At 43.7% G+C, this 27,099-nt stretch overlaps 1 protein-coding gene across 1 annotated transcript; it reads left to right on the top strand.

Annotated features, from left to right (window-relative positions):
• The first annotated feature begins 173 nt into the window (after positions 1-173).
• On the top strand, positions 174-25,853 carry ARF1 (ADP ribosylation factor 1). Its single transcript, XM_053263155.1, has 5 exons — positions 174-728; positions 14,397-14,580; positions 17,014-17,124; positions 21,435-21,559; positions 24,367-25,853. Exons 2-5 carry the CDS (start codon positions 14,433-14,435, stop codon positions 24,526-24,528), a joined length of 546 nt encoding a protein of 181 aa, XP_053119130.1. The 5' UTR covers positions 174-728; positions 14,397-14,432; the 3' UTR covers positions 24,529-25,853.
• Positions 25,854-27,099: the final 1,246 nt, after the last annotated feature.

Raw genomic sequence — 27,099 nt, 5'->3', positions numbered from 1 at the left:
GAGCGGTTGGGGAGGCTCCACCCACGAAGCCCCGCCCCCTCCGGGGTGCGCGCCCCGGCCCTTTAATTCTCGCCGGCCCTTGGAACGCGCGCGAGCCTTCCTAACTGTCGCTTGGCGAGCGCGTCTCCCTCAGTGTTCCAACGGCCTGCCCGCGGCGCGCGCGGCAACTGGGAGGGGAGCGCGCTGACGCTCCTGCGCCCCTTTCCCGGGCGGGCGATTCCCCGCTCCTGCTCTTCCCTCCTGCTCCCGTCTCCCAGCCCCTCCCACTCTTCTCCCCCCCCCCACCGCCGCTCTTTGAGTTAAGCCTCGCCCTCCCCACTCCCCCTCCTTGTGCGCAGGCGTGGCCCCCTCTCCTGCCAGCAGTGCCGCTGCCGCCGCTCCCTGAAGCCGCCCTCCGAGGCCCCGCCCTTCTCCAGCTCAGCCCTTTCGGCTATCCGGGTCCCTCTCGCTCTCTGGTCCCTTTTCGGCCGCCGGCCAGCCTCCGACCTCCACCCCTCCGCCCCCTGCGCGCGCCTGAAACTGGTTACCCGTCGTGCTTTGCGCGGCCCCTGGCACTGACGTGGCCGCCGGGAGCCGCCATCTTGTGTGCCTGGGCGCAGCGAGCGAGCGGGAGGAAAAGGGACGAGAGGCAGGCAGGCGAGCAAGCGGGGAGGGGGGGAGCCAGGACAGAAAGCCCGGAAGGAGCAGCGCTGCCTGAGCGAGGCAAACCAAGACGACGCCGCCGCCGGGTAAGGACCGCCAGTCCCCCGCCCTCCCCTCCTCCCTCCCAACCTCCACTGAGACGGGACGGGGAAGAGAGTGGGGGCCGAGCCCTTGTCCTGGGCGACGGCCAGGCCTGGGGCTGAGGCCTAGGCCCGGACTAGGCCCAGGCGACGGGGCCGGACCAGCGAAGAGCTGCCTCCGGGGTCTCGCTTGTCCCCCTCCCTGAGTCTGCGGGCGGGGTGGGGGATGGCTGCTGGCTTCAGGCCGCACTGCCGGCGCGGACTCGGCTGCGCGAGGGGGCGGCCCGCTGGAGGAGGAGGAGGCCGAGACTCGCCTGGCTGGGCCCCCCCTCTCTCGCTTTCCGCCAGGAGGAGGGGGGGCTGTGGGTGGGTGGGAGGTCGAGGGAGGACCCTACCTGGGTGCCTCAACTTGAGTATTTTGCCTTAATGGACGGCCATCGCTCTCTGGAGTGTCCTTAATAGTGAAAAGGTTGGGTAACTGTTCTAAAAATGCGAATAGCCAAGTGACCACTCACAACAGCTCGCTTTTTTCCTTCCCCCTCCCTGTAAAAACTGCATTTCCCGAACGGCGCTGGCGTGGGAGGCTCCTTCTGGCCTACTCTGCCCTTTCTGTCCCCCGTCCTGTATTGCTTTTTTAAAAGGGCGTTGAACTGCTTGCTGCTGCTTGTCGTCGGCAGCTCAGCCTGCCTGCCCCAATGGTCACTTTCCCCGTCCCTCTGGAATGCACTTTGACCGCTTTTTTCTTCCATATGGAAATGTGAAGAGGGACTTCTTGTCCCACACACTTTGGTCTGTGCTTTCTTTTGTATCTTTTGATTGATTAAGTGCCGTCAAGTCGTTGTCGACTCTTAGCGACCACATAGATAGATTCTCAGCTTGGCCTTTAAGGTCTCAGTGTCAGTGAAGTAATTCCAGTGTTTAACTTCTTGAAGTACCTAATTGAGGGGTGATCAGCATAGGGTTCTGTTTTGTCCTGTGTTAGGAGTGAGCCCTTGTTACCACCCAGACACCCCTTGATGATCTGTTGCTTGGGTGATTGAATGAGTCATTAACATGTTATCAAAAAGGGAAAAAGCCTCTTCTCTGATCCCTATATTTGGGGTATATAGATGGTTGACCTCTTGCTTGTAGTTTCCCACTGGATTGAGCACAGGATTTGAGAAGATGGGTGGGGAGAACAGTTTTGATCAATTAGTCACTCACTGGTGACTTCATCAGCGGGACAAAAAAGTTACGCAAGTGCAGTATCTCAAGTGTGAAATGGCAGAGGACAACCTTTTTAAAACTCCATTTACAGGGCGGAATGGGAAATTGTGATCCATTTCCTCGGGCTTGGAGTTGTCGTCCCATGTCACTGACACAAATGCAACCTTGTGGAACAAAGCAATCTCCCTGCTGCATACACCTTATTTCACTGGGCTTCCCCTCCCCCCCCCCCCGAAATACAGTGCAACATTGGCAGCCCTGGACTCATTGGCACTGCTAGTCTCTGCAGCTAGAGGCAGCCAGATGCGCTCCACTGGCAAGGATCCATCCTTCTGTATTTTTAGCTTATACAGCTCCATTTGAAAGAAATTTTATTTAACAGTTTTGTATGGTCGCCAGCATATATACAAAAGACAGATCTCTAACGTAGCAGGCAATGAAAAATGGCAGTAGGTATGCCCATGTCCAGAGCTGGGAATCCCATCTCCTACCAGGCACTCCCCTGCCATCATCCTTTTCTTCTTAATTTTGTATTTGTTCTGGTGACAGAACAATCCAGCGTGTGGGTATCTGTAATGCTCTCCTTGAATTATAGCTTTCAGACATGCATATTTGTATTTATATGTGTGAATGTCCACATGATTTGCCTTTCAAGATTCTCCTCCCTCCCCCCCCCCACACACACACTTTCAGCTGCACACTTTGAAGGATATGCATTTTGGTTGACTGAGATTTTCATTCTAAGCTTAGAAATAAGTTTTACTCAATTCAATGACTTTTCAAAATCTATTTCAAGTAAATGAATTTGTAGTTCATTGTCCAGGAAGTGTCTTCGTATTTAATATCCAGGAAGTGTTTATGTGCAATTCATGTGTGATGTGCAGAATAAGGAAGGATCCAGATTAGAGAAGTTCAAATAGGAGAGGTTATACACATTTCCCAACCATTCAGCTTTGCTTCTCTTCCTCCTTCTCTAGTGTAGGTTCAGCCATGCTTGCCCCTTAAGAAGGGGGTATTCTGAGAACGTTTAGGGGGAAGCTGCCCTTGCCTTTCTCTGCTCATCTGCACTGCTAGACATCCTTTTCTAGTCTTAAAGGGTTGTGGTTGCAAGAGAGCAACTGCTGAAATTTCTGAAACACCTTAGGGCCTGTGTATGTGACTCTCCGTGGATAATGCATGTGGGGAAGAAGCCGTTTACAGCTTGGGTGCTCACTTGCAGCAGTTGTTACATGCTTTGGTGAACATGGGAAATTGTAATGGTACTAGTTTGTGCCGTCAAGTCAATTTCTATTCCTGGTGCTCACAGGGCCCTGTGGTTTTCTTTGGTAGAATTCAGGAGGGGGTTACCATTGCCTCCTCCCACGCGGTATGAGATGATGCCTTTCAGCATCTTCCTATATTGCTGCTGCCCGATATAGTACCAGCAGGGATTTGAACCAGCAACCTTCTGCTTGTTAGTCAAGCATTGCCTTGCTATGCCACTTAAGGTGACTCATAGACAATATTCCTGAACTAGTGTAGCTTTGTCAGTGCAGTGCTGGCTCATCTGTGGGAATGTGGCCCTGGTTTGTAAGAACAGGACTGATTTTCTTCTTCCTTTCCACAACTCCTCCTGTTACTTCTTCTGACTAGCTTCTTTGATACACCTTCTAAACAACTCTCTGAAATGGTCCAGGGGGAAAAAGTACTGGCCAACACCCTACACAGTGCAGTCTTGGCATTAGCAAGTTGCCAAGGTTATTTCTAATGGAAGTAGCATGAAGCAAGTGACCTCATGCTTTTTTAAGGAGCTCTGCAACAGTTTGGGGGGTGCCTTTTCTGTGTGCAGCAGCCTGCTAATGCCACGGTTGCACTGGGCAGAATGTTGACCACTGACTACAGGTTGAGGCTCATTTAGCTGGGTACTTATGGGTTTGGGGCTTGAATGGCTGTTTGGCTGCCTGTCACGTTTGACCAATATGTGACATTGACACTTCAAGGAAGAACACCCTTCCCATAATGTACCGGAACTAATGTTCCCTCTAACAGGAATTGCCAGATGTTGTTGACTACAGCTCCCATAATCCCCAGCCAAATGCCATTGCAGCTGGGGGTGCTGGGAGGTGTAGTCAACAGCATCTGGGAACCCCTGTTAGAGGGAACACTGACTGGGACTGTTGTGCAATCTTAAGTATAGACTCACACTGAAGCATGAAGCTGTATTTGTCACTGTTTTAAAGCTTTTGTGGTCCATAAAATCACCAATTTCAATGTTTACTTTGGCTTTAACAGCTGTCTTCTCCCAGTGCAAGTTTTTCTGTGTTGACTAAGCACACCTAGAAGTTTTACTAGGAAACACTGGTGGACAGAGCAGGAAAAAGTTAACAGATGAGTGAGGTTGTCATGACTTATGTGCCTTCTGATTTTTAAGCTCATATGTAGCTGAGTTGCATTTCTAATATTTATTTTTCTTTTAACGAAAGGCGGTATAAAAATGTAAAAATAAAAAAAAATTAAAAAATTATTTATTTAAAATATTTTTATACTCCCTAAAACTTACATCTCTGGGCAATTAATAAATGACAACAGAAAAGTTAAACCATTGGTTAAAACAAAAGGAATGCTAACAGGAAAAGTTAAAACCTCAAACAATTTAAAATTTTAAAACAAATTTTTAAAATTAAAACAATACTTTTTAATTAAAAGCCTGGGTGAACAGGCTTTTATGAGTCTTTAAAGACTTTAAAATATGAGTCTTTATGAAACATGAATCTTTAAAGACTTTTTTAAAGTTGTCAAATGGGGAGGCTCTTATTTCAGCAGGGAGTGTGTTCCAAAGCTTTGGTGCAGCAGTGGAGAGGGCCCATCCCAAGTAGCCGCCAGACGAGCTGGTGGCAACTGCAGATGGACCTCTCCTGATTATCTCAATGGGCGGTGGGGTTCATGACGAAGAAGACGTTCTCTTAAATACCCAGGGCCCAAGCTGTTTAGGGTTTTATTGGTTATAACCAGCACCTTGTATTTAAGTTAGTCTTGAGATTTTTCATGAAAAAGTGTTGTGTTGGAACTGGTAAACACTAAATGCTGGCTACTAGAATGAGGTAGCTTCTTATACCTCACATGTTAAATGTTTAGGGATTGAGAACAAGAGCACTGTATCCTCAATCCAACTTTACTCCTAATACTGTAGTTTACAAATTTCCTGTATCTGAACAAGGTCCAACAGTGGCCATCCAGATGACTCTGGAAGGATTGCAACCAGGGCATGCTAATGACTGTTGAGCATCTTTTGTGCTGTCTTGCTTGACCCTGAAGGAATAAGTCAAGGAGGTTAGGCTCAGAAGTATGTTGCATCTGAAAACATTAAGGTTCCTACCATCACAGCTAGTAGGCCTATCAGTGGGTAATGTACATGAATTTTTTTTAAAGCCAGCTAAGCTAGTGGTCATTGTCACAGTCTGGTAATGGAATTCATAAACCAGTTTTGGGTTGTATTAAGTACTATTTCTTGCAAATATATGTTATTTCAAATTAGGTTTAAGTATCTATTGTGATGTTTTGCTGATTAGCCTCAGGGGGCATCTCAGACTATTTTAGCAAAAGCAGAGTTTAGGGGGAAAGTTGACCATGAAGCAATTCAGCTCATTTTCTCCTTGATTCATGACTTGAGCATTTTTTGTTGTTCCTCAAGATAACAAAATATGCTTAAGTAATGAGTGTTTTGAGATAGAAAGATGCTTTAAAAATAAGACACATGGGTTGTTATAACTAAAATAAGTGGCTTAGTGCTGCTTGGTTCTCACTTGAAATTGGAGGAAATGTGCTCAAAAATTCTTGATACCTCAGCTGAAGAACACTGGATTAATATCTTGTTAGCAGTCTGTTTTACTGTTTGATAAGGTGAGAATCCCTACTGTTCTACCTGCCGTATGTTTTAGGTAAAAACATAATTTGTTTTCCTTATGACACTGGGCTGAAATGGCAACGAAGCAGATTTAGGCTAGACATTAGGGACAATTTCCTAACTGAAAGAGCTGTTTGACAGTTGAACAATCTGGCTCATGCAGTGGTGGGCTCTTCTTGCCTGAAGGGTTTCAGGCAGAGGCTGGGTGGCCAATCCATCTGTCAGGGATGATGTAGTGCTTTTCTGCACTGAACTGTCCACTGGCTGGACTGAAGACCTCCAAGGTCTTTTCCAACTCTTAACACTGTGTATGGCCTGAAGATTTGTTTTAAAGCATAGTCATCTGGATAGGTTTAAAGCAGCATAGCTTAGATGAAACAGATTCTTTTCCTTTTTGAACTGCCAGGCTAGTTAATTCTGTACTGGTTGCAGATTTTGGGGCAGCGGAGTAACTTGCAAAAAGCATAGTTCCTTGGGCATCAGTAGTCAAGATTAGGTATATTGTATAAATGGAAGGGCATAACCAGGAATGGATCTTGCTTCAATGAAACTTAAATACAATATTGTTTCTCAAACCACTAAAAGTTGCTGTTCTTTTTGTCTCATATGTCAGAGTATTGGCAGCCTAGTTTCTTTATGCTGGCCACTAGTGGAATAGAATGTGAAAGTGAAGTCCCATGAAAAGCATCTGGAGGGATTATTCGCACTGGACTGAAAATGTTGCAATATCAGCTGCACAGTTTTGAGATCACAGACTCTCAAGCCCTTTCTTACAGCTTTCAGGCAAAGAGTACTAGTACATTTCCTGCTATAACAGCAGTTTTTTGTATTATTCAGCAGACTTTCTTGCTACATGCAAAAATCTAATTTTATTTCTTGTTTCTAATTATTTGGAAAAATGTAGGGTGCCACTTTGCTGAGGTTTCTATTCTCAGACTTTTCTCTCATAGGCGTCTCAGTCCAAATATTACCCTCTATTGTTTCCTTTATCCTCTAATTTATAATCTTACTACTTTGTGTAAAAGCAGTTCTGTACTCTTGTATGCTGAGTTGAGTAACAAGTAAAACAGCTTAATATTTAAGCAGTTTAAAGCTCAGAGGTATTTTGCTGTAGGCCCAAGTGCCATGTGTGCTCTCTGGTTAGGTGTAGTCTCCAGACTTCATGACTGGACATACATGAAGATGGTGTGAAAGAACATTTTTGCAATTTGCTATGGAGCATCCTGCTACTTCACCCACCAGTGACTTCAGGAAACAGTTCTGCTCATTCCAGGCCAGCACCATAGGTGGACCTTTATGGTTCTGCTACTTCTCCTGTATCTAGCAATATTTGTTCCAGTGCAAAAATCCAAAGGCTGAATGTGTTAGAAATTATTAGGATATGTAATCCAAAGGCTGAATGTGTTAGAAATTATTAGGACTTTTAGGGTGGGACTAGGTAATATGGAGGATGTGTGGATACTGCCCCAAAGCAGTAGTTCCACATCATCTCTGCTGCCTCCTCTCTTCATCTCTGTTAAGAGAGACCATGTGCTGTAATGTGAGTGAGTTGCAGAGTTCCCCTACAGATGCAGCTGCTCAATGCAATGGTATTGTCATATGTCCTCTTGATGGGGAGGAGCCACACAGGGCCCAGAGTTTTCCTGCCTGGAGGGGCTTTTGAATTGGCTTAGGGGAAGTGCTTGCCCTGCTCAGCTAAAGAGTCTCAGCTAAACCAGGGCCTACTAGTGAAGGAGATCCACCACTACTTCCCCTTTGACCACAATGAATGTCCACACACAGATATACCTCTTCAATATCAATCATTGCCTATAATAGCAAACTACCGTTGCTCATATCAAGTTGCATCTGTTTGGAGTCCCTTAGGTATGGCAGAGGAGCCACCTAATGGTGCAGTGGGGAAATGACTTTACTAGTAAGCCAGAGGTTGCCAGTTTGAATCCCCACTGGTATGTTTCCCAGATGATGGGAAACACCTATACAGTGGTCCCTCGACTTACTAAGTTAATCCGTTCCGAACGCACGTTCGTAGGTCGAAATTTTCGTAAGTCGAAAAGCGCACCCACGGAGGTCTGGAAACATTCGTAAGTCGAGGAAGCCGCATCTAAACCGGCAACGACTTCCGGTCATTTTTGTCATTCGTAAGTCGAAAACTACAGATGTCGAGTAGTTCGTAAGTCGAGGGACCACTGTATTGTGCAGCAGCAATACAGGAAGATTCTGAAAGGCATCATCTCCTACTGCATGGGAGATGGCAAGGGTAAACCCCTCCTGTATTCTACCAAAGACAACCACAGGGCTCTGTGGTCACCAGGAGTCAACATCGACTCAACAGCATGACTTTACCTTTAGGTATGACAGACAAGCCTTGCATTATACTGCTAACAATCAAATGTCTGTCTAGTGCATTGGGTAGTCTACACACTTTATGAGACCCACCAGAACCTTTAGAATACTGAGGCATTCTTGTTTTGTTTCAAAACTAGTGCATCTCTGTTCTTTAGTGGGGATGAAGCTGTAGCTGTAGAGACCAGGCTAGAACTGTAGCTCTCGAACTGTGAGGCAGTTGGGTAGAGAACATTGGGAAAGAGACACAATGATCCAGAGAATATTAGGATACCATGGTAGTTGCAGTCTTCTTGCCCTCATTGACTGAGACATAGGTAGGTTGAAAGCTCTGTAGTAGCAAATACTCTCCTCTAATTCACATCGATTTGGGGGAGTGGGTGACTCTCCCTTACTTGCCCATCCTAATCTGATTTGAGAAGAGCTGATACTTCATTTTGTTTTCCTGTGAGCAGTTTAGGAAGTCTTAGTTTGATCTTTCAATACTCCTTTCTAGTGCCAGGTTTGGATTAGGGGGGAACAAGTGGTAGGGGCCAAGCTCAAATCTCAAAGTATTAGGCTGGAAGGAATGGTTACCTATAGGGAGAAAGGATGCAGTCTGGCAGGAAATGGCAGTGTACACTGGGGTCTGAGCTGTTGGTGATTGACCTGGAAAGGGATCTTGGGGTTGTGGTGGACAGCTCATTGAAAGTGTCAACTCAGTGTTTAGCCACTGTGAAAAAGGCAAATTCCATGCACCACCCCAACACTAAAAGCCAGGAAATGTAGGACCAAGAAAGTATGCACTCCTCCACAGGATGTGGTGGTGATGGCCACCACCTTGGCTGGATTTAAGCAGATCTTAGACAAATTTATGGAGTACAGATCTATCAGTGGCTATTAGTCTTGATGACTATAGGCTATCTTCAGGCTCAGAGGCAGGATGCCTCTGCATACCAGTTGCAGGGGAGCAACTGCAGAGGGCATGCCTTCATCTCCTGGGGCTTCCCAGGAGGCATCTGTGGACTTCCTAGAGGCATCTGGTAGGCCACTGTGCAAAACAGGAGGGTGGACTTGATAGTCCTTGGGCCTGATCCAGCAAGGCATTTCTTATGTTAATATTTAGAGAGCAGGTAGAGATGAAGGGTGGTAAAAGTAGTGAAGGAGATCAAGGAGAGTCAAGTATGAGATTTGGGCTGTGTGAAAGAAAGGAACAGGGATTGAAGAAACCTTGTAGTAAGCAAGAGGAGACATCTAAGCTCTGGGTTGGTGATTAAAATCCAGGACCTGGAAGCATGGATTAGCACCTAAGTTAGAAACTTTGTGAGAGCCGTAAGTTAAGTGCTCACTCAGTGTTTATCCTCTGCCTGAGTTCCTAAGCCTTGATGTCCTGTGACACTGCCTTGCATTTGTTTTATAGATTTATCCACTCTTGTAGAGATGTGCATATCAATTGAGCTCAAAACAGCCGTTTTGAGTTGGAAACGAATCACCCTTAAAATAAAGGGCCTGTTTCAGGCTTGAAACAAAACTACCCCATTTTGAGCTTGAACTGTTTAGAGTGTGGGAGCGCCAGTCTACCAATTGGGGTCAGTGGATAGACCAAGCCTCTGAGGAAGGCCAACGCACTAAGTCCGGAGCGGAGGCCTGGTCTATCCACTTCATGCAGCAAGTAGACCAGGCCTTTGCTCCAGACTTAGCACATCGGCCCAGCTCGGGTCTACCCACCAATCCCAATTGGTAGACCAGCTCTCTCCAGAAAAATGGCACTCGAAACATTTTGAGTATTTCATTAAAACAGGCTTAGCTGCTGTTTTGATGAAACGTTTTGAGCATTTTGCACTTCATTTTGAGATCTAACAGAGCCAGTGTGGTGTAGTGGTTAGAGTGCTGGACTAGGACCAGGGAGACCCGAGTTCAAATCCCCATTCAGCCATGAGACTTGCTGGATGACTCTGGGCCAGTCACTTCTTTCTCAGCCTTACCTACTTCACAGGGTTGTTGTGAAGAGAAACTTAAGTATTTAGTGCACCACTCTGGGCTCCTTGGAGGAAGAGTGGGAATAATAATAATAATAATAATAATAATAATAATAGTCTTGATGGTTATAGGCTACTTTCAGGCTCAGAGGCAGGATGCCTCTGCATACCAGTTGCAGGGGAGCAACAGCAGAGGGCATGCGTTTCGAGCTGGAAATGTACAATCCGTTTTGTGAACACCTCTAATCTCTAGGGCAAGAGAGATAAAGTTGCCTATACATTGTCTATAGACATTTATTTATTGATCTACTCTTGAAATGTTGCTCTGCTCCCTGTAGTTTACCTTTATTTATCATATAGTAGGGGAGTACTTTCTGTGCAGTTCTCTAAAACATAAAAGAATTCCTTAAAATTAAAACTATGGTGTAAATATTTTGCAGATGGATTCCTAAACTGGTATACTGAACTAGCCTATGGCTTAAAATTCAATGCTTGAGCAGAAAAGAAACTTCCAGGATGACTGTTGTAGATCCCTAGTGGTGGGATATTTTGACATGTTCCCCAAACTTAAACATTCAAATATGAAAGGGCAGTAAGGAATTTTTAAATACAGTTAGGCATAGCAGTTCCTAAATCCCCTACACAATATTTTGCTGCTTGAAGTTACAAAAAGAGTGAACAATACTTCAGTGAACCCTTAAGAGGATGATGTTTTTACTAAGTAGTCTTGTTTCTGCCATATTGAAAAATAGTGTTTAATCAATAGAACTTTTTAAGAATTGAGACTGATGATTTTGCATGCATACACGCAGCTGTAGTCCTTTAATACTTTTAGGTAATACTCAGAACTACATAGTTAGAGACAATTAAATCTCTCACGTGTTGCTTTGGATTGGTAAGACGTGTACAGTGATATGGGCTGTGTGAAATTTGCTGTTGGGTGCAGTTTCTTCCTGGACACTCTTTAAGTATCTGTGCTTGCAGTTGGAATACATAGTTCTAGATTTGTAAGGGACCTTGGAAGTCCTCCAATCTAAACCCCTGTTCAATGCATGAAACTGCTACAGCATCCATGACAGACGTCTGTCTAGTTGTTTGAAAACCGGTAGCGAAGGAGAGCCCACCGTGACATGAGACAGATTGCTCCACTGTTAAACAGTCCTCTCAGTTAGGAAACTGTTCCTAATGTCTAGCCTAAATCTGCTTCCTTGTGATTTCAGCCAATTGGTTCTAGTCCTGCCCTCAAGAGCAACAGAGGATTGTGTCTGCTGCTTCTGTGTGATAACCCTTCAGATATTTGAAGATGGCAGTCTTTACATTTGGCTCTGTTGAACTTCACCTTGTTGGTTTCAACCCAATATTTGAGGTTGAATCTTCATTCTGTCTTCTGAAGCTTTGTCATCTGCAAGCTTGATAAGCATCTCCTCTACTTATGAAAATGTTGCACAGCACAGGACCCAGGACAAAGCCCTGTGGCACTCCACGTGATACTTCCCTCCAGGAGGATGTGGAGCCATTAATGAGTTCTCGCTGGGTATGGTTGTTCATCCATCTGAAAAGGGAAGCTCCTAGGCAAGGTGTAGGATGGCTTCCTGCTTGAACTGTGTTCTCTGCCAAGCTAGTGGTGTGAGTTATACCAAGCTAGTGGTATTCTTGTCTACTACTTGCAGTTGATCAAGACACTAAGTGGGTTTCCCTCAAGTGTGTTACTACTTAAAGCTAGCAGTCATGTAACTGTTTTGTCAAAGGTAACTGAGCTCTTTCTGTTGCAGCAAACATATTGAGGATAACCTTTTTGTTCTGAAGAGTCGCACATAATTGGCTTAGTTTTTAGGAATGTTTAAAGCAGAGGTTTGATTTCAAAATACTTGCACACCTGGTAATAAAATACAAAAATTAGGCTACAGTGTGTTTTAATTGCACAAAACTGCATTGTTTTGTGGGGTCCTTGTTTTCTAGTATCATTTTTTGTAGCATCATAGAGATTTTTATCTTGGTTAGCTTTTGGAAATGCACCTGCTGACTGGTGCTGACAGTTTAGCATCAGTGGAAACTTAAATTAAATTAACAGCATGGCCACCCTCTGTTCAAAAGAGAGACATAATTTGCCAATGTGGTACTCTGAAATGTATGGAGAGATTATCTTTGACCACTGCTGCCTAGTGTTGGGGGATAACTTGGGTGTGAAACAGAATGGTATAATCCTGGCTCTGCTGCATATCAGGAGATGTAGCAGATGCCCTGCTGTAACACAGAAGAAACAAGAAGTCCAGAGCTTCACATACATGAGTCTGCACTTGGACACCAGAGTGTTTGTAACTGAGCTTCATTTAAAGGCTCCTACAAAGGGCTTATTATGGATACTGGAGAACATGTATTTAGGAAATGTCATTGTCTGTTAGCCTGATACACAGGTTAGAAATATTAGAAGTGTTTGTTTTCATAAGGTTTCTGGAACAAACCAGCAAAACTAGGTCTAGATGCAAACTTAGACTTCACCAACTCTGCAGTTTCTGATTAAGAGCTGTGCACCTTCAGAAGCCAAGATTCTGACTTACCAACTTGGGACAAACTGTTAGATAGAGCTCTTGTGCGGAAAATGTAGCCACACCATAGGGTCTCTTCTGCATTCCATGTATACAACCCACTCTTCCACCCAGTGGCTGTTTGACCACTAAAAAGCAAGATTCCACCAGGTGCTTGAGGCACTTATTGCGGTGTGAGGAAATAATTCTTAGGGAGAGAAACTCACTAATGTAAATTAGTCATGTTGCTGCTACTCATCTTCATGTGTTTGATAAAGGTGTGGCCCCTCTGCTGATTCATCTTTGTATTAAAGGCATTTTAGAAGTTCAGAAAACTCCCGCTGAAATATGTATTTTGCATGCATTAAAACATTTTGTCTGTCACAGTTAATCATCAAACTATTGCTGAATCAATGGTAGTGAATGAATCCTTGTGTTAAGGCCAGTAGTGGGTGATTCCATTTTAATAAAGAACTTCAAAATGCACAGGGCAGTATATTATAACTAATGTACAATAATGCCCGCTTTTCACATGCATGACCAAGAAGCCTACTGTTGACCATTGCATCTGTTGTCTGAGTGCAAATGTATATCCCTGTCACCACTAATACTAGCCACCTTTGATTTGTTCTCCTAAATAGGAATTTGGCTTATGTTAAATCAGGCCATTGTTCCATCTTGCTTGTGTTAGACTGACTGGCAGCAGGGGTTCAGAAAGGGGGCTTTCCCAGCCCTATCTGGCAATACCTGGGACCTTTGGCATGTAAAGTTCTAACATTGGACCATGACCCCCTTCCTGCATTAGTTACATCTTTTAAAATATAACTAAGTGTGGGACTTGAGCAGATGAAAACAGTCCAGGGAAATGTCTGCCCAGACCTTTGGTGGTGATGGTGCTCTAAAATTTGAAACCATGTTTGCCCCTATTGAAGAGTGACCCTTATCAAACTTCAGCATTAAATATTGAAGAGAAACATGTTTCCAGCTGTGAATTATCAAACCAGTCCTAATTTCACTGAAAGGAATTGGTGAATAGTGTGGTATAAATGAATGAGGCATGTTTTGCTTTTGTTAAAAGTATATAATCTTGCATTGTGACCTTAACATTAACATTACTACCTCCCTTGACATAATTGAATATGCACTATAATTTTAAAACATGTCAACATTTAGTAGCATCCATCTATATTCAGAGAAAACACACACACCAGATCTGGGTTACTGGTTTTTTTATGGCACTGAGGCTACTGCAGAGCCCACAGGGAACTTCGAGAGACAGAACGGAGGGAACTTGGATAGACAGACCGGAGGATAGATCGTATTAAGGAGATATTGTATAAAGAAAAAAGGAATTTTCAAAGGAGAAGGAAAGAAAAGAAAGAATTAGACTTGCCTAGCTCTCTCTCCTTCCTGCCGATCCTGAGGCGACAGGAAAAGGAACTGGGGATTAAGGGTTAACCTAGCCCTCCAGGAAATCTTTGCTGTACTAACTTCCTGTCACTACCTGAAGGTATGAGGAAATACCCACACTGCAGGATGGTCTCCGATTACGTTGGAAAACATTTCTGTTCTCAGCCCCTAGTTGAACTTCTGTTCTGCACTGGACCTTTATTGCTGTGAACTGATGTAATAGTCAGATTATGACTGCTATCCTGCACACTCATGGGAATGAAAAGCTCTGAAACTTACTTCCAAGAACTAGGCTGTATGTGTTCCTATACTGTAGCTAACTTTCTTGAATTTCTTATCTCTCTAGATTTCTTTGGCCAGTGACTGATCGCCACACTCAAACATGGGAAATATTTTTGCTAACCTCTTCAAAGGTCTCTTTGGCAAAAAAGAAATGCGTATCCTTATGGTCGGACTGGATGCTGCAGGAAAGACTACTATTTTGTACAAACTTAAACTCGGTGAAATAGTAACTACCATCCCAACTATAGGTGAGTAGCTTCCTACCTGGATTATATGGTGTTTTGAAATGTCTTTTAAACAGTATTATGGCTGCAATCCTATCGATGCTTTGGAGTAAGTTCTACTGAGTGAGACCTATTTCTGAGTAAACATGCATAGGATCAGCCTGCATGTGTCTTTGGCTTGCTGCCCAGTTGAAATAAGGATCTGGTTATGGTGCTGCATTTTTCACAGTTGCTGTAACCAGTTTAAGGAAGTGTTCATGGACAGATTGCAGTGCAGCCTTGAAGAGTTCAAGATACTCCCAGTTTTCTTAAGATTTTTTTTGCATTTGATACTCCTTGTAGTTCATTCTTTATGATAGGAGTTGGCTGTTTCTAGTGTTCTGGAGTTACAAGAGAAAATTGGATAGGCTAAGATCATGTGTGAATCTGCCAGATAAGGTGTTGCTAAAGCCCATTTTTCTTCTTTGGATAAAGAACCTACTCTCTAAGGCTGAAAGCAGGGAACAGATTGTCTCATTGATCCTTACAGTAACCCTAATATTTAGGTGAACAAGAGTTCCATTTTAAAGTGAAGGAAAGTGACTTGGCAGGAATTGTCCAATAAATCCATAAGTTACCTTGGGCTTTTGCTCTCCCAAATACTCCTTAGGCTTTAAAAAGAGGGTTGGGGTGGGGGAATCACCTGAGGTTGCAGATACATTGCAAACTGTGACTGAAGCTGAAGTATGTTCACTTCATTTCAATGGCTAACTCAAACATGTGGCAAACAGCTTCAGAAAAGGCAGTCAGTGGCCAGGTTTGCAGATGATGCCATGCTATTCAGGGTAATGAAAAGTAAAATAGATTGCAACAAAATTCAGAAAAATCTCTTTTCCGCAGTTGTCGGAGGTCATTCTAAACAATGGGTTGTCAGCTAATCATGCCTCAAGAAAGACAGGAAGTAGAATTTTAAAGTAGTTGGAGATATCCAGCAGTTAAGTAGGAGGCGCCAAAACCTCCTGTTCCTTTCCTGTCTCGCCTCAGGCAACAGTGAATCCAGAGAGCTCTGAAATGAAATTCTTTTCCAATTTGTGTAAAGTGATACACATTAGGGCAAAAAATCCCCAGCTTCACACACATATTGATGGAGTCTGAGTAGAAAAGAGATCTTGGGGCTGTGGTGAGTAGCTCAGTTAAAACATTGTCCCCATGTGCAGCAGTTGTGAAAAGGCAAATCTCATGCTAGAGTTCATTAGGGAAAGGATCAACAATAAAACTGCTAATAACTAGACCATCTTACTTATGTATTTTTCTATGTAAACTGCTTTGTGAACTTTGGTTGAAAAGCAGTATATAAATATCTGTAGTAATAGTAGTACAATGCCTTTATACAAATCTATGGTGTGATCATATTCTAGTTGCTGCATCTCAAAAAGGATATCATAGATCTGAATAGAGTGCAGAAGATGACAGCCACAATGATCTGGGGGCTGGAAAACCTTCCTTTCAAGGAAATACTACAATGTGTGGAGCTTCTTTGTTTAGAAAGAAAGGGACTGAGGGTGTGATTAGGCTTGTAAAATTATGCATAATATAGAAGAGACACTTTTCTCTCTCAGCACTAGAACCAGAGGTCATCTAATGAAACTGACAGGAGATTTAAGACAGACAAAAAGGTCTTCACACAGCACATGATGAATCTATGGAATGTGCTGCCTCAAGATGTGGTGGTGATGGCCATTAGCTTGTATAGCTTTGAAAGGGGATTAGACAAGTTCATGAAGGACACGTTTATCCATAGCTACTAGTCTTGGTGGTTGTATACCACCCTCGGGCTTGGAGACAGGATGCCTCTGAATACCAGGTGCAAGGTGGTAGTGGCTTTATTTTATTTATGCCTTTATTTCCTCCTCGTGGGCTTCCTAGAGGGACCTGACTGACTACTGTGGAAAACAGGATCCTGGACTAGATAACCCTTGTCCTGACTCAGCACTGCTGTTCTTCTGTTATGAATGTTGCAGAATAACAGCCAATATATGAAGTTTGTCCTATATGTTTATGAAAATAGCAAACTATCAATAGATGCTGTTATAATTATGGAGGCTACCTGTGGCCGTTGAGTTGGTATAATGTTTCCAGTGTGGCCTTCAGCACAGAACAAGTTCCAGCTACAAATTTAGCAGTCCAGCTTTAGGGCTCTAGTGGCTCAGATTCAAAAATCAGTTGAGCAGGTGTTTGAAGCTCACTGGTGAAGTGTGGGAGGGAGGATGGAACTTTGTGTAGGTGTTCTCATTTCTGAATGTAGAATTAAGACTGGATTGTTTAAATGAGGTCCAAAGCACTCTTTGGTACCAGTGGGCTGGTGGGTTGGGAGCATATTACAAACAATTTACTTCCGTGTTGTTCTTAGTCTGTCACCTGATCAAGCACATCTTTTACTTGTTAACTGATCAACTTCTTTACCACAATTTGTTTCAGGTTTCAATGTAGAAACAGTAGAATACAAGAACATTAGCTTCACAGTGTGGGATGTAGGTGGCCAGGATAAAATCAGGCCACTCTGGCGCCATTATTTCCAGAATACACAAGGTGAGTAGTACTCTTCTGTAACGTCCATGTACTGGGCACTTGCACTTTGAATGCATCCATTGATGCTTAGTTGTAGGGCTGAGCCATCCTGCACCTCGCTAAATATGCTAACTTTTTCACTCCTTCAAGTGTATTCATTATTAACAGTATTCTGTAGGATTCCTTCCTTTGAGATTTGCTAAACATTTTTGTTTCAATGCATCTAACTTCATTTTTGAGGCCACAGCTTATAAAATAATAGAAAATATTCAGTTGAAAGCAGTGGTCACCAAAGCACCTAATCATTGTCTTCAGACATATCAGCTATTTCAGGGCTTGAGTGTTGGTCATTGGCAACTGAATTTGCCAGGAGGTCAGTTTAGTGATTTAACAGTGAGCACCAGCACACACACACGCACACCCCGTGCTGGACAGCAAAACCACCACATGGAAGAGTTGAGAGTAATGTTCCTATTCTACCATTTTGAACTAAGGTGCTTGACTTTTCTGCATTGTTCTTGCTGGCTGTGCTGGTAAGGGTTACCTGGAAAGGAAGTATTTCCTACTAACCCAAATGCAGTGAGGATACTTGTATCAACCACACATGCTACCTTTTCAGCTTAATGCATTGTAGCTAGCATGATGCCACTGGAAAGTGAAGCAATTCCTCCCATACGTTGAATTAAAGTGGCAATAGGAGGTCCAAGAAATACTTAGAGTACCATTTAGGTTGCCAGGTGACCTGTTTTGTCTCATCTGTGTCTAGCTTCTCTCTCTAAATGACTGGAAGATAGTCATGAAATACTGAAAACATACCGAAAAGGTGCAGAATAGGTGACACAGCATAGTGTGCTGCATAGTTAACTATTGTGAATGTGTATGCATTGTATATACATGAGTCAAAGCTTTGGCCTTCGTAAAACTTCTTTCAGATTTCACCTATGGATCAAATTGATGGAATCTAGAGTTTTGATCCATCTGCTGCAAATGCATGTGGATTTACAATAATTTGACATTTGGTACCAGTTATTGTGTGATACACTGTTCCCTCTAACAGGGATTCCCAGATGTCGTTCACTACAATTCCCAGCATCCTCAGCTGCAGTGGCCTTTAGCTGGGGATTCTGGGAATTGTAGTCATCAATATCTGGGAATCCCTGTTAGAGGGAACACTGATGTGGTGGCCCATTAACTTCAATAAAATGGTTAAACTTCTTTACTCATTTTGAGCACTTTTAACTCCAAATTAAACAAAAGATTGAGGAAATTGCATCCACAAACCCTTAAGTCAGCCAGGTGCAATTGGAGCTGTACTTTTCTAAATGCGTCCTGACCAAAACTGCAAGACAATTTGCAAAGAATTCTAGCTCAAGATTGGTTGAAATGGACTGCCTGAATCCACTAAAGAAAAAGTGGTCCCAGCTGGAATAATGAACATTGCTTTCTGAACTTTTTTCCTTGTTACGTGGTGGCCTGTTCTGCATTTTTAGATTCCTAATCTTTTAGCGAAGAATGTCTCTGCATGCCTCAGAGTTCATGTCTGTTCTGTGCTTTATTGCTTCCAGCCCTCAGGGCTGACTTAACAAGATGCTGTGGCAGATTGGCATATGTTTTGTTTTCACAGTTTACTTTGTGCGCAGGAGCTGTTGCATCTATGATGCAGGCAGACGGCTAGCCGTTGTCAGCTGTTGCCTAGCTGTTTCTTGACATTCTTTGCTCAGGCTATTTTGCCTTAGTCTCAGAGTTGTGAACTAAGAGTTACAGAATTGCTGCAAAAACAAATTAACACACTTGCTTCTGCACAGCAGATGGCTTGAAGATGTGTCAGCATAGCGTAGTGGTTAGAGTTTTGGACTAGGACCAGGAAGACCCGAGTTCGAATCCCCATTCAACCATGAAACTCATGGGGTGACTCTGGGCCAGTCATGGGTCTCTCAGCCTAACCTACCTCACAGGGTTGGAACATAGTGAGACCATTGGTCTATCTAGCTCAATATTGTCTACACAAACTGGCAGTGGCTTCTCCATGGATGCAGGCAGGAATTTCTCTTAGCCCTATCTTGGAGATGCTGCCAGGGAGGGAACTTGGAACCTTCTGCTCTTCTCAGAGCAGCTCCATCCCCTGAGGGGAATCTCTTCCAGTGCTCACACTTCTAGTCTCCCATTCATATGCAACCAGGGCGGACCCTGCTTAACTTAGCAATAGCAATAGCACTTACATTTATATACCGCTCTATAGCCGGAGCTCTCTAAGTGGTTTACAATGATTTAGCATATTGCCCCCAACATTCTGGGTACTCATTTTACCGACCTCGGAAGGATGGAAGGCTGAGTCAACCTTGAGCCCCTGGTCAGGATCGAATTTGTAACCTTCTGGTTACAGGGTGGCAGTTTTACCACTGTGCCACCAGGGGCTCTTAGTGGATAAGTCATGCTTGCTACCACAAGACCAGCTCTCCTCCCAGGTTGTTGTGGGGGTAAACATAACCATATGCACCACTCTGAACTCCTTGGAGGAAAAGCGGGATATAAATTTAAATAAATAAATAAGAAACTCTGTGTGATAAGGCAGCTGCTGTAGCATTGTGGCTGTAAGAATGCTCTGTAAACCAAGAAATCTTTAGCTAATATCTTGCTCTGTTCAGAAACTTGGCTGATGGTTTGTGCCTAATACCTTGCATAGTTCCACTTTTCATAAAGCAAAATACTGGGCATTGGTTTTTATCATAGTGAGTAAGGAAGTCCGTCACATTGATAGCGCAGCGGAGCTCAAGAAGCACTTGACCAATTTGCTGTGTTCATGCAAAAGGAGGTTCAGGTTTTGGCAGTAGATGGCTGAAAGCATAATTACTGGTACTTCTATGTAGTAGTGTACAGTTTCTTCACTTTTTGAAACTGGAGCGACATGAATCTTCCAGTTGGTAACTTCCCTTTCTCCTGAATAGATATTGAAGCCCTTCCAGAGTGAGCTATTTCAGGTTGTTTTTCCAGCACGGTTATAGTTTTTACGGGATTAGAATGCTGCTGAGGGAAACTTCAGCACTAATTCTGATCTCTGCTAACTGTGGTATGGCAGCACCTTCCCTTCCCATTTTTGACAAGTCAGCATAGTTTTAGGAATTGTTGGCTGAAGGATGCAGGGTGTAAATGAGAAATCAGTAATATTGTTACCATGTTATGCATAGAGTGAAATGATCCTGTTTCTCACTACTGGTTTTGATGGTTTCATCCACAAGCACATTGCAGTTTTCTAACTTTCTCCCAAAGACCTTCAGGCTCTTAATAAAAATATCTTCTTCTTTATGTATAATTCTCTTAAAAGTATGTGTCGCTAATCCCATGTGTGGCAGCTCTTGCGAGAGTTCACGAGCAGCTGCCAGATAGGATGGGGACGGAGGAGAAAACAACGATAGCGGCCAGAGGAGGAGGTGGTGGCCTGCCCCGTGGGAGCAGGAGGCAGCTGCTACCAGGCAAGCGGAAAGCCCAGGTGGGGGGAGAAGAAGTTGGCCCGCCAGCCAGAAAGTGGTGGCGGGGGAGAAGCCGGCCCGATGAGGGGATAAAAAGGTGGCGGTGGGTAGGGCCAGCCAGAGGTGCAGATACCCTGCGCCCGGCCCAGCTAGTTTTCTATTAATGCTTTCCTGTTCTGTTTCCAGAATTCCCTCGAGTCATGTTGATCTTATTACATATTCGGATTTTGAACCCAGTCTAGAAGATAACTGTCTGTTTCCCTTGACCTGATCAAAGCAATGTTTGAGCAAATAGCTCCATCCTTTTAAATCACTGTGTGTGCCTATCTTAAAACCAATAATTGTAGTGAACTGGATGAAAATTTATTTAACCTGGCTTATTATAGGTTTCATTGGCAACTAGCATGAAAAAGAACATGCACATTTCTTATGGAAATAGGCCTAGCTCCACACTTACACTTTTCATTCTTGGAGGTGCCTCACCCCACCATCCCTATGCTAAACCTGTATTAAAGAAAACCATTTGCAGCTTCAGACCATGCCATGTATCCTAAGCGCCTTTTGTGTGAAGGAAAGCACTTCCATGCAAACCACAGGGGGGCAACTTAACCTCCACTCTCCATACGGTTCTGTTCAGAGAGTCCCCCAATGCTTGGGAATAGATTTTCAAGGGGCTGCTGTATTCAGGAGGCAGGGAAGCTTGTGCACATGGACTTGCTTCTGTTTGCACTCCTTAGGATACAACACAACATGCTTGGCCCAGAAAAAAACTTTCTGCTTCTTCTTTTTGAAATGTGGAATGAGCTACTGTTAGAATCCCTGGATTGTGCTTGGTTTACAATTGCTTGCTTGCTTGCTTTATAGGTTTGATCTTTGTGGTTGATAGTAATGACAGAGAGAGAGTCAATGAGGCCCGAGAAGAACTTATGAGAATGTTGGCTGAAGATGAGCTCAGAGACGCTGTCCTCTTAGTGTTTGCTAACAAACAGGTAAGCATTAAGAAATGAATATGTATAGCCGAGCCAATAGGATTCCCTGGGTGGTTGTTTGGCTGCCTCAGTTGTAGCCACTTTGGCAGGTGGGCTTGAAGAGTTCCAACCTTTCAGCCTAACAGTGTCAGTGGAGTTTGTTTTTAGCAGTGGGTTGGAAATAGTATTTCTGCTTACATTCTGCAGTAAAATGCATACTCTCTTGCATGACATGGTTGCAGGATGTGCTGTGACCTATGTGATACAGTTGGGTTTCTTTTGCAATTCAATACTTGGGGATGCCCTAAGAAAGCATTACTATGCTAAAAGTCCATTTATTCGTGTCTCTGGCCCTGCGTATATGCAGTGAGACTTCTTGTTGGCTCTTGCAAACTGTCACACAACCTCAAAAGTTGGAGGAATGAAAAAGTCACATGCAGTATTGCACCAGAAAAGAGGAGCTGGGGTTATTTGGGGGCAGTGCTCTGTTGTTGGATTCTAATATGCAAGGGGCATGTTGCAGCCTAAATTGGGTAGAGCAGCTATTGTTATAGTAAGGCTGACTTTTCACATCTGGTGGCATTGCCCAGTAATTAGAAAGTATTGGAAGAAAATAATCTCTGTTCAGGAGATCCAATTCCTGTTGATCTAGTGTTATATCTCATATTAAAATTAATCTGATTCATTTAAGAAGGGGGCGGGGGCACCAGCAGGATTGTTTAAACTCTTCCACACTTGTGATCTGCTCCTGTTTGGATTAGAATCCAGTCCACTGACATCAGTGTGATAGCAAACTGTCTGTCCGAGCAGGTAGTGTGAAGAAGGCACTGCCATTGATCAGTAGCCACATTACTTCCTGCAGAGTCCAGAGGTCTGCTTTGGAAAAAGTGGCTCCCTAGAACTGGCAGCATAAACTGCATAGATCTGCCTTATTTCAACCTCAGTGCATCCTCAAGCGGAGCAACCAAACCCCCATTACCTTGAAATCTGGTTAATAGTCATTTCAACACATTTGCACGTGTTGGTTTATCTCCATGCCAACAGGAAGCTGGCTCAGTTTGACAGCCTTTTGTGTGTAACAGCTGAGTAAAAGAACAGCTGTCTGCATGAATGATAACATTTTTTTAAAGACATGGACTTTTGGGATGCAGTTAATGGCTTTCTAACCTCGGACTCCATCCCTGAGTTCTCAAAGGCTGAGGCTTCCTTTTCATGTTTCATCCCTAGATGAAAAGTGTCAAATTGCTACTCAGTCAGATTTGTACAAGGTTAACTGGGTTTGTTATCTTCTGTTGAAGTTGCAGTGAAGGAGTAAAACTTAGGTGCTTCAGGTCACCTGAATGTCACCTAAAAGTATATGGTGATAGTGGATACACTTAAAATAAAACTTGCCCACATTTTAGGGCACACCCTGGCTTCGAATGACTTCCTGAATGTAAACACAGTAGTTACTTCTGCCGGGACTTGTGTGGCACACATCTGCTGCTTCAGTGTCCAAGTGTAGAATTAGGTGACACAGAAGAGAGCATCCTGAGAGTGCCAGCAGAAAAAGTTCTTAAAGGCCCTCTGAGTAGAGGCTGGTGTTCTCATGCCCTTCACAACTTCTTTCCCACTGCTGCCGCCATTTGACTTGCTTACTTGGTAATCTCCAAGCCTTTCTCTCCCCTGTAAAATTATTTGAGTCTTTAAAGAAAACCAACTGAGACTTCGAAGTCAAATGATGATGTTTGCACATAATTCTCAGTGCAGGATTTCTGTATCAGTGTCCATGTAGGGCTGACTGAATTTATGATGGTCAGATCTGTGTAATGAACCCCTTCCTATAGCTTTCCCTTGTTAAGCTTGAAGCCTCACAAATTGTGTTAAGTGCCCGCTGCACCTACAGTGGTCCCTCGACTTACGAAGTTAATCCGTTCCAAACGCACGTTCGTAGGTCGAAATTTTCGTAAGTCGAAAAGCGCACCCACGGAGGTCTGGAAACATTCGTAAGTCGAGGAAGCCGCATCTAAACCGGCAACGACTTCCAGTCATTTTTGTCGTTCGTAAGTCGAAAACTACGGATGTCGAGTAGTTCGTAAGTCGAGGGACCACTGTAGTTGAATTTTAGCAGAGCTTAAGTTGCATGCCACATTTGCTGGCAACTTAAGAAGCAAGGCTTTTACAGTTGATTGTTGCTGCCCTTCCAAAATCTGTACTATGAATACTACACAGTTGCTGGATTGAGGGCTGAGGGTTTACTTGTGCTGCTCTCTGAGGGAGCATAAATATGTTTTGGGCTTGAAGGAAGCAAGCTTTGAGCCAAGAACAGACAAAACCATTGGGTGGGAGAGGCTAACTCATCACAGTTAATCACTGTAGCAGTTATAGACATACCTACCCAGATTTTTGATGTCTTGCAAGTAGATCTGTATTGCTGTGAAGTAGTTACCCTTCTGAGGGATGTCTTGTGACTGTCTCTTCTGGGACTTAACAGTGTTTTGGTTCAGTGGAGCTACTTTATCTAGACAGGATGATGCATGGAATGGATGTATACTCCCCAGAATACCATGTTAATTGGGTCTGAATGAATACTGTGTCTGGGGCCAGGAAGGAGTGTTTTCCCCTGTTCAGATTGCCTGGTGTGTTGAGGGATATGTTGTCGCATGTAGTTTGACTGACTGATTTGGAGTTTGTGATCTTCAAACACCATTCTCCAGAATTGCTGCTGTGGCACACTCATGGTGGGTGGGCAGTTCTGTTAAGCAACCACTGGATTAAATAACGTGTCTCTGTTCTATGATTCTCTAAAAGAAGTGCATCTTCTAAAGCCAAGTTGCTTCTGTTTTTAGGACCTTCCGAATGCGATGAATGCAGCAGAAATCACAGACAAACTAGGACTGCATTCTCTTCGCCACAGGAACTGGTATATCCAGGCCACCTGTGCCACTAGTGGAGATGGTCTCTATGAAGGACTGGACTGGTTGTCCAATCAGCTCCGAAACCAGAAATGAAGCCCTGAAATTCTTCCTCTTTCCCCTCTCTTCTCCACCCCTAATTTCTCCTCCTCCTCCTCCTACTGCCCTTTGCTTTACTCTAATGTGGCAAACCATGCTACTTTGTGGTATTGAGTGCCGGAAGCTGTTTTCATTTCTCTTGTCACAGGATGTCCTTCACCATGCTGTACGTGTGGCAAATCCAAGCCTGAAAACAGTTTAGGTTTCTTATTTAATGTAAATAGTTCTTGTTTCCAATGAGACAGTTTCTGGTACTCCTATGCAATATTACTCAGCTTTTTTTATTGTAAAGAAAATCAATTCGCTGTTTAGTACTGGGAAAGGAATTTAAAGTGGCTTCAGAGAAGGGTTGCCAGTAGTCCAGTTATACACTAGAGCTGAAAATGATCCCTCTTGGCTAGCAGGGTCTGTGGGGAGGCCAGATTTGGTGGCTATTTTTTTAGCCTGGAGTTGTCAGTTTCTTTTTTTAAAAAGGAAAGTTTAAACACTTGAACAAAATGTCCATTGTGAGTTCTGCAACAACTTGAATACCAGCAACTTAACATGTGTATAGATCCACAGAATGAGCAGCATTCTGGATCTTTCTGTGCTTGATGACTTTTTGTGTTTTTATGTGGACCCTCCTAAAGTCCGAGCTAGTTCAGTTTTGGCCACAGACTTGAGAGAAATTGGCGCACGCACTAACATTGAATCCCTCGAGCTGTCTTGAGATTTGGGCAAGAATAGCCTCCTTTTCTGCATCTAATTTGGGTGCCATCCTCATCTGTTTGATTTCTTGTTGGTTCTCCCCTCCCCCCAAGTATTTTGGACTTATCTTGTGTAGAACTACTCCAGAAGGCAAATTCTTTCCACAGAGCGCACAGCAGCCCGTAGCAATTCTAAGCTCTGTCATCGGCAAGTACTGTACTTAAGTAAGAAATGCCATCCAAGCCATCTAATGTAGTGTCTAGGAAAAAAATTAAGTAAAAGCATGAAAGTTTGGAGTTTCATTCCATTCTAGAAGTATTGATGCCATTTTTTGGAACAACTTCACATCTGTGTATGTGTGTGAAAACCCTTCACATCCCTCATACTGCAAGGTTCAGATTTGCCATCAAGAAAGCCTCTAACTTTTTTCTTTTGTATTTTGATAAAACACTGAAGAAGCTGGAGCTGTTTAACTTGAGGAACTATCAGAACTGGTTTATTTAGTGTTGTGGAAAATCTTATTTGCTTTCAATACACAGTTAGTAATCAACTGTTTTGTATACTTGTTTTCAGTTTTCATTTCGACAAACAAGCACTGTAATTAAAGCTGTTAGAATAAAAATCTCTTAACTATTTCACGGTGTCTTCTTGCTTTGCCTGCTCACTTTGCCAGGTTCATAACCAAATGCATACTGAATAAAACCTTGCATAGCATTGTACTCATCCAGTTTCTGCTTTGAGTCTCCACTGAGAAATCCCACGTTGGAATGGGCCCCACCTAAACCGACCATGCTTCATCTCCTGGACTCCTCATCAGGCTTCACCCAGTGGAAGACCCCCTGGGACTTAAAAGCCACAGGCTGAGAACCCTCCTTCACATACTTGCCCCTGAGATCCAGGCTCTTTTACTGACTTTCCAGCTTCCATTTACAAGTAATATAAAAGCATATCCCCTTTCCCTTATGCCAGGTGTCCTCAAACTTGTAGTCCAACGACATCTGGGGACCCAACTCGCCAGCCTTCAGCCATTGTGGCTGAGGCTGGTGGGAGTCGTAGTCCAAGAACAGCTTTAAGAAACCCAGCCTTATGGGAATACAAGGGGAAATACACAAATAGTAGTTGCTTATAAGAAACAAACTTGCTTCTGAACAGTGAGTACAAAGGCACTGGAATGGCAAGCACTTGGGCAGCAGGCACTTGCACTTAACAGATTGTGTTCATATTTAATACTTTAAATTACACTTTGCCTGTATTGAAGTTCTTGCTGTTTTACATTGACTTGCGTGGTGGCATCCCTTGCCATGAGTTTTTAGCTAATAGGCCTGATTCTTCCATGTGGCAGTATGCTTGGGCTAACGTGATATGCATATGTTCTTTCATCAGATGATCTGTTCTGTGGTCAGCACAAAAGTCTTACGCTACCCCTCAGGTATGGTCTGGTGATGCTATCTATCCTGAAGCACACCTGGCTAGACCTCACCTGGGAATGAGCCCAACATCTCTCCCTGAAGTCACTTGGAGATTTTTTGACTCCAACCTTACCACCTTGAGGGGCTTGCATAAGCTGTGTTCAGATGGAACCCACACACCCCCCCCTTACAAAAACACTTTGGTTCATCATAGCAGTGGGAAGCCCTTAATAGTCTTCTAAATGGAGTCTTCTGAACCAAGGAAGATGAGGCAATTGAGAAACACGTTGCTAACACATTCGTCTTCTGATGAATGAACTCCACGGATGAGCTTTAGCAAGTGTTTGGGAACATTGCACTCTTCTGTTGCCATGGCCTGGCTTGGTGGCATAGTCTCTGAATGCTGTATCACCTTGCCTTGGCAGCATGGCCCAAGATTGTTGAGCACCCACCAGCATAAGAACAGCCCTGC

The sequence above is a fragment of the Hemicordylus capensis genome, chromosome 6, assembly GCF_027244095.1.
Source record: "Hemicordylus capensis ecotype Gifberg chromosome 6, rHemCap1.1.pri, whole genome shotgun sequence".
Classification (NCBI taxonomy): Eukaryota; Metazoa; Chordata; class Lepidosauria; order Squamata; family Cordylidae; genus Hemicordylus; species Hemicordylus capensis.
This window is presented reverse-complemented; position numbering and strand designations above follow the sequence as displayed.

Excerpts from the sequence above, each read along its gene's own strand:
- ARF1 (XM_053263155.1), top strand. The coding sequence starts at position 14,433 with ATGGGAAATATTTTTGCTAACCTCTTCAAAGGTCTCTTTGGCAAAAAA. Across the intron at positions 14,581-17,013 it reads AACTACCATCCCAACTATAG|GTTTCAATGTAGAAACAGTA; the intron begins GTGAGTAGCTTC and ends AATTTGTTTCAG. Across the intron at positions 17,125-21,434 it reads TTATTTCCAGAATACACAAG|GTTTGATCTTTGTGGTTGAT; the intron begins GTGAGTAGTACT and ends CTTGCTTTATAG.